Below are 13,122 nucleotides of genomic sequence, written 5' to 3'. Positions count from 1 at the left end.
TAAATGAAAAACTAAAATATTAATAGCATCAATAAAAATATAGTTTTAATTGGACTTCTGCTTAGTGCTAAAATGATGATTGAAAACCCATCTGTTGAGCACAATATTTGTCTCTGATAGGTAGAAACATTGAAACGTGTCGCTTAAGCCGCATTGTAGTTTAAAATATTTTAGTTGCACTGTCACCATCGACTATAAATTTTGGTATAGTGGTAAGCGCTCGGTCAAAAAATTGGTATGAGATAAAGGTCACGAGTTCAAGTCTCTCAAGAAGCATATTAATATACTTCCTGGGATGAGTCACCTCCTGGAAAGTACTTATGCGTCAAGCTGTTGACGTTGCGCCTCTTGATCTGGTTGGCTAGGTGAACCGTAAAAGAGTGACGTCAGATCTTAATGGGTAATACTGTCTCTGCTATGGAAAGGGCCGACTGTAGAGAAATGGTCAGGCCGATCTCTAAGGGATATGATATAACACCAGCAGATAGACATACACCTTTTCGGACTCATGGGCCTAACAGCTTTACCCATTAATACTCAAGTATGTGCACTCTGAGTTGCCACAAGTATAAGAAAATAAAATCGTGTATTGGCTAACACCTATAACTTTTGTTCTAGTGAAAAACGCTCGGTCTTACATCATCTACGAAATCATGAAAACATCATAAGGTTTGGAGCATGCATAATGTTTTAAACATTCATGCTATTCAAATATAAAAATTATAATTTTTTGGTGTCAAATATGGATGGAAAAATTTAAAACTCGGGAATTTTGAAACCATAAAACTAATTTTTTTTGGGAATAAAGTATTTAGTAGTGTTTGCCTTTCTAGCTTCTATTTACAATTTTCAAATATTTCTTTGTTTTGAAGCATGGAAGCACTTAATAATCTATTGCAAACACTATTTTAAAATAAAAAAGTACAACCATTGTGCATGACAACCAATAAATAAAACTTAAACCTAATAATAATCTAAAAAATAAACATAATAACTCAAGAGTAAATTTTTTGTAAATCTCCAAACTTAAACTCAAACTCACATTTTTATTCAGTCTATGTCAGAAAAAATGTGTTTGCACTCTCATACCACAAAAAAATATTTCTACACTTCTTGAGCCCACAAGTCTTTTCACAGATGAAAATGGTACGAAACATTAAAAATATGATACTAACATATGATATTCAAGCACTAAATGGTTTAGATCTGATACAAAAGATAAGATTTTGAGAATAAATTTTGAATAATTTATTAATATCAACACTTGCAATACATGTTTGGATTCTCAAAAACCATATATTAGTACCAGATCTAAAACAGTCGGTACTCAAATATCATATATTAGTACCATATTTTCAATGTTTTGAATCGATTTTCATCCAAAAGAAGAAAAACGTGTCATCAATATCAATACTTACATACACGTTTGAGTACTCGAAAATTATATATTAGTATCATATTTGAAATAAATGATACTCAAATAGCATATATTATGTCATATTTTTAATGTTTTGTATCGACTTTCATCTGATAAAGAACTTGTGGGCCCAAGTAGTATAGAAACATTTATATTCGATCATCGATCATGGAATGTTAACATATAATTTTTTTTTTCTGATAGGTATTGAATGTAAAGTTAAGTTTGGATTTTGGGATTTAAAAAAATTTACCCATATATCAAACATAATAAATTAAACACTTAAACACAAATTTAACACACACAATAAATCAAACACAAATTAAACACCAATTTAAGATAATAAATAAATTAATCACCAAAAAATGTTATTCTCCAAATTCTCGAGCGTGTGTGTCCTTGGTTTGCCCTGATATGTCATTATTTTTACAGAGAGACAGTGATGACCAAAGAGGTATAGAAATAAGAAATATAATCTCAGACAAGTATGCCCATTTCTCACCACCTTCTTCCTATAAATTCCCCTTAATCATTCAATCCCTTATATAATATCCTCACAACCAACCCGCGTCACTCAGATATCGAGAATTTTTTACTCCTCGTACTCTTTCTTGATCGTTTTACGTATCCATCTTCCATTCTGCCATACACAAACCTCAAATCTCTAGAGGTCGTTTTCCCGTCCATAAAAGAGTGTACTAGAAAGATACTCTTTTTAATCATAAATCTTGATTTGATTTGATTTGCTACTAATTGGGTTCTTGTGAGATCTGATTTTGAGGCATGGGATTGAGTACTAAACAGGTTTGCGACGATCATCAAGACGAAGACTGGGATCAGAATAATTTGCTACAGTCAGGCATGGTGGAGCTACCAAAACCACCGACAATACGGCAGCAGATTCAGCCACGATCAGAATCCTTGAAGTGTCCGAGGTGTAGTTCAACAAACACTAAGTTTTGTTACTTCAACAACTATAACAAATCTCAGCCTCGCCATTTTTGCAAATCTTGCAAAAGGCATTGGACCAAAGGTGGCACTCTTCGTAACGTTCCAGTTGGTGGTGTCCGGAAAAACAAGCGGCCCAAGATTTCAAACACCTCCACCACCACTACTTCCGACCCAAGTGCGCAAAGTTGCAGAAAAGTTCCTCCAGTTATCAATATCATTGACCAGAAATTCACGTATAATACTCTCTACCATTCCTTGATCCTCCCCTTGTCTCCCTTATCCTATAATTCAACAAATGACATCAACACGAAGCTTTTAGTGGGAAGAAATGGGACAGACAATACAAGAGGTTTGAATGTCTCGGAGCCTCATAATCTGAACACCGAATTTACATTCTCGAGTTTGAATACATTCGAAATGAATTCTTCTTTGATTATGAATCCTACTTCCTATCAGTCGTTAAATGCTTCTGATCAGTACTATCCCAGTAGTTTTGAATCCATGGAAGAACCAACCATTACCACAGTAAATATTCCATCCACTAGCAGTACCCCATGGCCTGGCCCGGATACCAGAACTACTGGTATAGAAGACTTTCCAAACTATTGGAGTTATATTTGGAAAAATGAGATTGAGCAGTCAACTTCATCTGATATCAATATAGTATGGGACATTGATGAGATATAGATCATACACTAAAGCCATTTTTCAAGAATCCTGACTGAAATAAATCCAGCACCATCTGATCTTAATGTGGTTGCTCTAGTCTCAAGTAAGTTATATGTAAATATCCATTGATTTGCATTTAATTTGGGTAGTTTGTGCTGTCAAACATTGGGTAATTATCGTACATACATGCTATTTGTTTAATTTGTCCTCCATTGTCTAAGTTTCAGGTCTATAATTGTGTCGGTGGCAACGAATTGCATCTACCATTCTGCGTGGCTGGTTATATCGCTTACCTATCCAAATATGATATTTGGACAGCTAAAAGATGTCAGCTACAATATTACTACTGGCTACAGTTATAAGTAGAACGATTTTTGTTTTCGTCAATGATGTGGTTTCCGATTTAAGTTGTCCCTGTGCTGGTTAGTTTCTTGAAGAAGAAAGATTCATTGGCATATACGTTTTATGTTAAACTAGAGGTGGATTTTGATGAGGGTGGATTGAGGCATACAACCAACTACATGGGGTAAATTAGATTTGTGATTGAGAATTGATTCTGGTGAATATGTATGTATTTCTGTTGTATAGATTTTATGCACGGTTTCTCTTAAATTTTTATATGTTCATAGTTTGCATAATCCGGCATAAACGAGTGATACATGGAAATGTGATACCCTTCCCACAGGAAGAAAAAATAAAATATTAAAATAGTTTATAAGGGATTAATTAACTTTTATGACAATTTGAGTTGATTTCATAAAACGATACGGAAACGATGGAGTTGCTATAAGAACCTGCAGTTACGCAGGAGCGGACATAGGCCCCGCATACATAGACCTCAACGTGACCATTATGATATCAGAGACGATCACCAGCATGAACAAAGAGAAATAAATACTATGAGCCAGCTCTTGAATTCCAAGATCAATGCTATTGCATCAAGTTTTGAACAGGGGTGATTGTGAATCTGTGATAACACATCCATAGTAGGAAAGAAATGAAAGTTTAAAATAATTTATAAGAGAATACAATATACTTTTATAGCAAATTGAGTAATCCATTTCGTAAAACGAAGATAAATACGAAGTAGTTGTTTTAAGAATCTATTGTACAACCGTGCAGACGCGAGCTTATGCCCGGGACGTGACAGATCCGACTGTGAATAAGAGACTGCAGGAAATGTTCAGACTCGACTCCAAATTGTCAAAACATGATGGGGTATACTTTCAATTAATAAAGAGCACAATTAATAAAGAGCACACGCTCTTTTTTTTTGTATGTATATATACTAACTTTACCCTGGAACATTGAATTGTATTCAACACATAAAATGTAATCAAATGCACAACTAGATTCTTAAAGCTAAGTCCAAAAAACATAGTAATAACTACAAATAACTACAAACCAGCGGATGAATAGAAATTCACTCAAACAACATCTAGAAAAAAATAAGAACTGAAATCCAATATAATGGATAAAGAAACCGAGATTTGTAAGAGACAATCTTTGCACAGAAAATATCATTTCACTCACATATGGTGCGCGCTCGGATCTTCCTCGGAGATTATTACAACAAACCAGGCAAAATACATCTAACTATTTTAACATAATTTCACTTGATCCTCAATTAAATCCAGAAGTACAAGGACCAATATTTCACTTCAAAGCATGGTGTGTATGTGGTGCTATATTTCACCAGTTTGTTTAGAGGAGTGCAAGTAGATATGAAAATTAACAAAAATCTGTCCCTCGATTGGGGATTGTCTATATGGATCCCATCCTTATGCCAGCATCCCCACTTTGAGGCAGGAATCCATCATTAGCTTTAGAATAGCTCACATAATACAGCTCAGAGAATATGCCAGTAAAGATGATGAACGCTGCTCCTGCTCCAAAGACTCCCTTTCTCAAGGTTTCACACGATAGAGGATTATCAGACAACAAGGTCCGGTACTTAGTATGGTATGCATTTCTTACCGAGCCAGCTAACAAACACACCTCGGCAATGAAAAATGTCACCCTGTATTGTCAACAATAACATCATATAACTTAACAGAAGACGAAATTCTGTGAATGCATGTTGGGTCATAGTTATTAGAGAGGAAAGGTGCATGAAGACCAAAGATATCGTAGAGCTAACGTGCAAGATTCAAACCAAGACACACCCTCTGTCGAAGTTAGACACACTTAGGGATTGCTTATTAGTTATTAGCATCTAAGATCTTAAAAATATTTCAATATATGTAACCTTACCTATGTGTAAGGTTCCAAACTATTTAACTTATACATTAGTTCAGATGAAAAAGAAATTGGTATCACTCTGTAATTTACCAGCAATTAACCATCTCTACATTCAAAAAAACTTAAAAGACGCATTAAGTCTTTATAGCCACCAACACTTGTATTTCAAGGCAAAGGCGCGGGCTTGGCATGCACACCTAAGGACAAAGGCCGAGTCTCATTGTGCCTTGAACCTAGACTCTGTATTGTGGATCAGCAAGTGTCTTTCCGAAAGGTATTTTAGGACATAAAAAGACGATAAACCACTTCATATTCTTGAGCTACATTCTGAATGCAGTTCAGATATAAATGAAAAATATACCAGCAGGTGATGAAAAAGGCGATTGCCCGTGCCCTTGAACGACTCGGACGAAGAGCTCTCCCACAACACAAGCATCTACTTACGGCCATGATCAGTACCTGACTAGCCATTAGGAGCAAAAGTGATCCCACACCCAAACCAGTTGCTATGTCCGAATCATAGACACAATATTTAGAATTTGCACTTGTTTCAATCTTGGCCTGTCGAGATGATGCAAAATTATGCGTAAGTGCTGGCATATGAAAGGAATTCTAGATTGACTGAACTTGTTACAAAGGATGATTAAATATAATCAAGTATTCAAGAACTCTGAGCAAGGAAACATCGAAAAATAAATAAAAACTTTTTCAAAGTGAATTATAGACTACATGTTTTCCTTCGTGCTTCAAAGAATGAATAACTATGATCAAGTATTTAAGAAGTTTGTAAGTGGCCACGTCACACTAGGAATAATAAAAATTCGAAAGTGAAACACAAACCACGCAGTTTCGAGTTTCGAATGATGATTAAATACAAAATCAAATACTTCCAAAATTGTCGAGCAGAAACATCCCATGTTGAATTGAAACTACTTAATTTGAAGGATAATCTAGACAAAGTAATCCCAAAGGATGTCAAAAATTCAAGAGCATGCCACTCTATTAGAAACTAACTCCATACTCCAAGAAAATCCCAAAACAAACTACGCTTTATATTACCTCAAGAATGTTATGTAGGTAATTCATAAATTAACATATGATAACTGTACAATCAATTGTACTTTACAACTTCGATCATCCAACCACAAATCAATTTAGCGTTTCTGTGGAAGAATATGAACATCAAAATTATTTTTAAATAAACCAGAGCTAAAGTTCCATTAATGACCAACCAAATTATGTCCACCAAAAAAAACAGCTAATCTGCATAAAATTCACATAAATCGCACACAGTAACGCATCAAATCCAAACCCACATGCATGATCTAAAACAAAAGTGAAAGGAATAAAGAAAGAAGCTATCCATCAATTAATTTTTAGAAAAATAATAAGATGAAGCGAGATAAAGAAAATTTGTACTCACAGAAGACCTGCGTTGCTCAGCGGCAACAGCAAGTGCAAAAGCAATCAAATCAAGAACAAAAACTACCACCAACACCAACGTCGAAGCCATCACAAATTCCTGCAATCCCAACTGCTCCCACTTCTTGCAGAAGTAAAATAGTACAGGAAAGCGCAAAATCAACAACAACAGAGGCAGGGAGAGGAAAATATTCGAAATCTTTATGCTTCCTCGCAGCTAGATTAACGTAAAAATTGGTTCTGTTTTTTTTTGTTTGTTTTTTGCATAAACAAACACGGATGAAGTGTGGGAATCTAGATAATAGTTTTGTAAGGAGATTGCGTGCTAAACAATAGATACTGCTTTAATTATATTCTGTATTAAATGTTCAGCAAATTGGCAAAAAATCCTCCAACAAATCTGAACTTTGGATTCAGTACCCAACTAAAAATATATTTATTATCACTCCAAAACAAAACCAATATATTTGTATTAACTCCCTAGTGAAGACCAAAATACCCAATTGCAAAGTAAAACTCAGTAATACCCATGTATATATTATAATAACATCTCTATTAGTATCTCTCTCCCCATTTCCCAACAATCGATTTCGATGAAGTGAAAGAAGAATGGGACGAAGAATGAATCTTTCGACTCAGACGCATGAAAGGGGGAAAAAAGTGGAGAAATCGGTAGAAGATACAACGGAGAAGAAATGCCAAACAACTATAAATAAGAAGAAATCAAAGAAAGGTACGAAGGAGAATCCCATTTTCTTCTATTTCTATGGTTCGTTATTTGTTTAAATTTTTTTGGGGTTTTGAAACTGTTATTGTTTGTTATAAGGTATTGGCAACCGATTTCTCCCAATTTCTGGGGTTTGTTCTTGGTATTGCTTTCCAATAGATTGTTTAGTTTTACGGGAATGAATTTTTGAAACTTTGCTGAAATTCAGAAATTAGGTTTAGTGTTTGATTTTGAGGCAGTTATTCCAAATTTCTTGTGTTATGCACAGTTCAATCCAAGATCAGAACAAGCTTGCCGACGGACCACTGCCGTCTCATTCTTGGCCACTTTCCCTTTCCCCGGCCGAGCTAAGAAAGGGGTGAGTATTTATTATTTAATTTTTTGAGCGGATACTAGTGACCGTGGTACAAGAAAAATTAAAGTTTTTTTTAGGTTGGCTTTTGTAGTGGTGAAAAGCAAACTCAATGAGTTCAAAATCAAAACGATTTTTATTAGTAGCACAATCAACATTTAGAATGTAGAATCCAAATGTTTTCTGGTATATATGATGTACCAAAATAATATCATGGCTGAATTTGTAGATGAATGACAATTTTCTAAAGTTAATTTTTTTTGTTGCATATATATACAATTAGGTTCTTTTTTCCCGTAGTTGTGTTTATACTAATTATTTGTACAACTTTGTTTTTGGTTTTTGATATAGAAAATGTTGTAGAAGACAAACCAGTTAATGATTATCACGAGGAGAAGAAGAGCGTGAAGGAATATTTTTCATGATGTTCCCCTCCTTATTTTAAAATTTTTATGGGAGAATTGAAGGCAATCCTAGGCGAGCAGCAGAGGAGTCAGATAAATGATACTCCCTTCGCTAAATGGATTGATATGCCAGTCCTTGCGTTTAATAGTGGCCGGATTGATTATTTTCTAAACAGATTTCAGGCTGATTCATGTTCTTTTGTTGTTGGTGATCATATTATCATCCCTTTCAAGTCAGCTGATTTCTCTATTGTTCTCGGTCTACATCATAGTGGTCAACCAATTGACTTGGACTTGAAACTGGACTCCATATTTTTGACGCGTCATTTTGACGAAAAGGTCAACAATGCCAACCAAAAAGCTATTTATGAAAAACTATTTTTACTTGCAAGAAGGGATGATCAGAGTGACGCTGATGATTTTGTTAGAGTTTTTATTTTGTTCATTTTTAACTGCATAATGTTCCCCACTAATAATTATATCAGTCATGGCTTTATATTTCTTTATCTTGATGACCTTACAATATTTTTCAAATATGCTTAGAGAGATGCTGCATTCCGTTTTTTATACCGAGAAATATGCCAAATCAGAAAAAAGCTTTATGTTGATGGATTCACGATTGGATTGATGGTTAGTATGCAGCTTTAATAATTATGATCTTAGTATGTTTTCAACAACTTTTAGTATTTTTTTTTTGGTTTTAAGTTTGGTTGTATGAGACAGTCCCGGTTTTAGGAGTACGATGTGGTTTAAATATTTACCCTCGGTTGTTTCGGTGGGGGAGAAGCAAGATCCCACTGAATGCCGCTGACACTGAATCATTATTGAAACACATATATTCAACTCAGGTATTTTTTTTTTATTTCAGTTTATTAAGTAGTTGTTTAAATTTTATGGTTGGTTTGTTTGACATTTTATTTTTTAATTGCGAGTAGGTTCTGTCAATACATCTATTTTGTGAGGAGGAGAAGTTTTTATTGGACATAAAGCGTGTTTTAAAGCAAGAAGATGATAGATCTGAAGCAAAACGATTTGAGAAAACTTTCATGAAACAAATGGATGAGATAAAGATGTTGAAAAAGAGGTGTGATGAATTAAAGGATGAAAATGTGAGACATAGAATTAAAGGAAAACAGTTTGTGGTCGATAAATGTGACAATATTGTTGAAGATGAGGAGAATGTTGATAAAACCAAGGAAATTAATTTTGAGTTAGCACATGATGCAGCCTCTAACTTTGATGATTTTGTAGATGTAATGGTACAAGAAGTTATTTCAGATCTGGCGTGAGAGAACAAAGAATTAGAAGGATCTCATTCTTTGAATGCTTTAATTGATGAGATAGAAATTGGTACTGAAAGTAAGCATTGAATCATAATAGTGATGATGTTTTAAAAGAAGGAAAAAATTTACGTGTTAGGAGGTGAGTTTGTAAATAGATCAGGTGATGAGAGCAGTGGTGGTACTGTTGATGGTACTTCAGAAGTAGAGAAGCGTACTGTTTTTCCATCTTCAATTGTGGAAAATGTGAGGACTAGGGCTGATTGTGTGAATAAAAAAAAAAGGTCCATGTTTTTGACTCCGTCTAGCTCAACACCAAGACGTAAGATGAAGGTGACAAAACATGTAAATGGAGCATACTTTAATCTCATTCTGATTATTTTAAGTTTAATTTGTTTTTTTAGTTATATTATTGTTAATGATGATTGGATTTGCTCTTATATTACTAAATATATCGCCACTTTTGGATAAGAATTTGTGGATGTTGAGAAGAAAGGCAATACTCCTGGTAAAGTTTCCATGAATGAATTCAAAGATAGATCCGATTTTTGTGGACATGAAGAAGCAGTTGATGAAGAGAGGAAATTGTTGACAGACTTTCTTGCTAGAAAGGAACTGGAGTACGTTGGTCTTCCATATGTTTCTTCTTCTTATTTTTGTAGTAATGTTTCATAATTTTTTTAAATGGAATTGAATTTTCTATTATTGTAGTGTTGTCGTTTGGCAAGATAAGTTTATGAGGTTAATTGGACTGATATTCTGTCATTTTCTGTTTGACGATTCTGTTGCATCATAGATAATTAATATTTACATAAGAATTATGCAAAAGCAAAGTTTCGAGCATGAATTTGAAATTTATTGCATGGACACGATGGTACACCGGGATGATTGTGGAGCTTTTCTTGCAAAGATGAAATCTTTCACGATGGTAAATGACAAGAACTAGGTGAAAATGTATTTAGAAGACGCAACTATATCATTTTCCCCACGACAGATGACATTGGTTTTTGTTGAGAGAAGTTTCTGTCAAATTTTAAAAATATATTTAACATCATACAGATTGATAAATAAGCGAGAATTCTTGCTTTAAAATAAACTAGGATTTCTTACTTTGTTTTATTTCTAATTGGGATTTTTAATTATTTTAATAATTTAATAAAATAAAGTAAAAATAGAAGAGTTTATGAAATTAAAATATCATGTCAATTTCATAAAAAAAAAATTTTTTAAAAAAAAACAAATCCCTACTAGACGTGACATGTATTTAAAAAAAAAAAAGAAGTAAATCACCCCTAATAAGCGTGATATGTAATTTTAATTTTTATTTATATTTAAAAAGGCATGACTTGGTTTAATTAAAAAACATTAAAGTTGTACCTCTCGGTCATTCTGACCGAGGAACATGAACATGGGTCTAAGGCTGTAAAACTACCGCCTAATAATTATTCGGGGACATACCGCATGTGCATCTTTTTTTTTCCTCTACAAATCGAAATGTATGTTTCATATTTTTTAATTAATTTATTTTGTCACTTCACGACAATTTTTAATTAATTTGAAGTTTTTTGTGTTTTTGCAGGTAAATTTTTATTCCAACTTCAATATAAAGAATAAAAACTAATATAAATTATTTATGCTAAATATTAAATTTATTAATGAAATTATTATTTATGTTAGAATATTTTTTTATGTATGAGGCTCTCTTTTTTGTAATTTTAATTATGTTTTTTTAGTTATTGTTATTTTTTTATAAAGATATTGCAAAATCATTAATTATAATAAATTATCCTTATTATTTTTTTAGAAAATGATAAGAAAATAAATGTTATATTTTAATTTTTTCTCTTATTATTACTATTTTATAATTATTATTTAATTATATATTACGATTATAATAATAATTTAGATTTAATATATTTTGTAAGTATATTTTTGTTCCAAATTCAATTTAAAAGAATATTTTAAAAAAATGCAAGTCACGTAGTTTTTTTTTTAAAAAAAAATCACATTTTTTAATTGATTTTAAATATTTTTGAAAAAACATAATATCTGTCTTATTTACTGTATAATTACAAGCTGTAATAATCTTATATCTTTATTTTTTTTATTATTATTAATTTTTACAAATTTTTTATAATTATATGTTAAGAAAATAATAATTTTAACTACAATATATTTGTGTATGATATTTTTGTTAAGTTGTCTTTCTTTAAAAAAAATGAGTGACTTGTTTTAGTTTTTTTATAAAAAAAAATAAATAAAAAGTCACGTATTAAATATTTTAAAAAAAACACACTCTCCGATTTAGTCATGTTTTCTGTAAATATTAACTACAATAATGTTAGACCAATTTATTTAAGGTAAATTCGAAAATTTATTATTACTTAATCAAATCAAGCCCTCTTAAGAGAGGTAACTTGATTTAATTATTTTTTTTCAAAAAAAATAAAGTTAAGCCCTTTGAGATAGTATGCCACCAATATTTATTAAAAAAAATGTTTTTGATGTCACGCCGTCTAATATTTATTATTATGTATATATCTTAAAATTATTATGTGTTTGTTGTTATTATTAGTTGTGTAGGTATTCAAATTATTATTTATATTAATAGATAGAATAATTACTTTATTCGATTTTATTTATATTGTCAAGCTAAATTTTTTATTTGATTTTATTTATATTGTCAATACTTATTTTTGGATTTTTTCAAGCAAGTAAAATTTTATGATAAAAATTTCAATCGAGATATGTATATAAATTTTTATTTTTAAAATAACTTTGTATTTTCAAAACTCGTAGATCGTGAATATTATTTTTAGTGTATTTATTATTTTTAAATTTTTAAAAAATTGTTTTTCTTATAGTTAATGCTTGTATTTGTAATTATTTTGATAATTGATGTCGTAGTTGTTTTTTTTTAGAGAATATTGTGCTAGTTAATAATATATTATTTTTGTTAATAATTTTAGGATGTCATTATATGCTGGACCGGTTAATGTTACTGTTCTTTATCAGCAACAAACACATATATCTAGTTTTATTACACTTAACAACTTGGATAACACCTTAAGGATGCGTCGATCATATAATTTAATTTGAGGATTGTAGAAAAGTTGTATACTACACCATCATGATCAGTCGTGTTTACATGAAATGGGTTTTTATGGCATTATCTGTTGTGATGATTGTATTTATGATAATGATTTGATAACTGCTTTTATGGAAAAATGACACCGAAAAAACTCATACTTTATACTTTCAAATTAGCAAAGCATCAATCGCACTACAAGATATTGCGTTAATTTGGAGGCTTAATATTGACGGTGACCCTATCATCGAGACTGATGTATCTCGCAAGTTTACTGTATAGCAGGTTTATTGTTACGATTGGTTAGATTTTGTACTACTTCAGACAAACTTGAGATCTAATAGTTTAAAGTCGAATACTCTGTATTTACACTATATACCAACAATAATTGATGAAAATAGGACAGACATATAAGTGACACAATACTCCCGATGTGTTATGCTGTTGGTTATTTGTGGTTGTATATATAATCTGATTCAGAAATTTGTGTGGTCAAACTGTTGTACTTACATTTTCTGCAAGATATGCATAAGGTTCGTAATTATAGTTGGATAAGCGACGTACTTGCATA

At 31.9% G+C, this 13,122-nt stretch overlaps 2 protein-coding genes and 1 long non-coding RNA gene across 5 annotated transcripts; 2 read left to right on the top strand and 1 right to left on the bottom strand.

The window, feature by feature from the left end:
• Window positions 1–1,787: 1,787 nt before the first annotated feature.
• Window positions 1,788–3,496, top strand: LOC140986550 (uncharacterized). Of its 2 annotated transcripts, none has more exons than XM_073454929.1 (2): window positions 1,788–3,140; window positions 3,265–3,496. In XM_073454929.1, exon 1 carries the CDS (start codon window positions 2,201–2,203, stop codon window positions 3,053–3,055), a length of 855 nt encoding a protein of 284 aa, XP_073311030.1. In that variant the 5' UTR covers window positions 1,788–2,200; the 3' UTR covers window positions 3,056–3,140; window positions 3,265–3,496. The 2 variants fall into 2 exon arrangements, with proteins under 2 accessions (XP_073311030.1, XP_073310981.1); XM_073454880.1 differs by having other exon boundaries at window positions 3,259–3,496.
• A 935-nt stretch (window positions 3,497–4,431) lies between these two features.
• On the bottom strand, window positions 4,432–7,015 carry LOC140979962 (uncharacterized). The gene is made up of 3 exons (XM_073445635.1): window positions 6,702–7,015; window positions 5,640–5,839; window positions 4,432–5,057 (listed from the first exon to the last, which is right to left on the bottom strand). Exons 1-3 carry the CDS (start codon window positions 6,789–6,791, stop codon window positions 4,802–4,804), a joined length of 546 nt encoding a protein of 181 aa, XP_073301736.1. The 5' UTR covers window positions 6,792–7,015; the 3' UTR covers window positions 4,432–4,801.
• A 204-nt stretch (window positions 7,016–7,219) lies between these two features.
• LOC140979954 (uncharacterized) lies at window positions 7,220–10,336 on the top strand. Of its 2 annotated transcripts, XR_012175831.1 has the most exons (4): window positions 7,220–7,433; window positions 7,696–7,785; window positions 8,131–10,083; window positions 10,175–10,336. It is a non-coding gene; the product is annotated as an uncharacterized lncRNA (long non-coding RNA). The 2 variants fall into 2 exon arrangements; XR_012175830.1 differs by having other exon boundaries at window positions 8,131–10,336.
• Window positions 10,337–13,122: the final 2,786 nt, after the last annotated feature.

This window comes from Primulina huaijiensis, chromosome 1 (assembly GCF_012295235.1).
Source record: "Primulina huaijiensis isolate GDHJ02 chromosome 1, ASM1229523v2, whole genome shotgun sequence".
Taxonomy (NCBI): Eukaryota; Viridiplantae; Streptophyta; class Magnoliopsida; order Lamiales; family Gesneriaceae; genus Primulina; species Primulina huaijiensis.
Note: the sequence above shows the minus strand (reverse complement) of the source record. Positions and strands in the feature narration are given on the sequence as shown.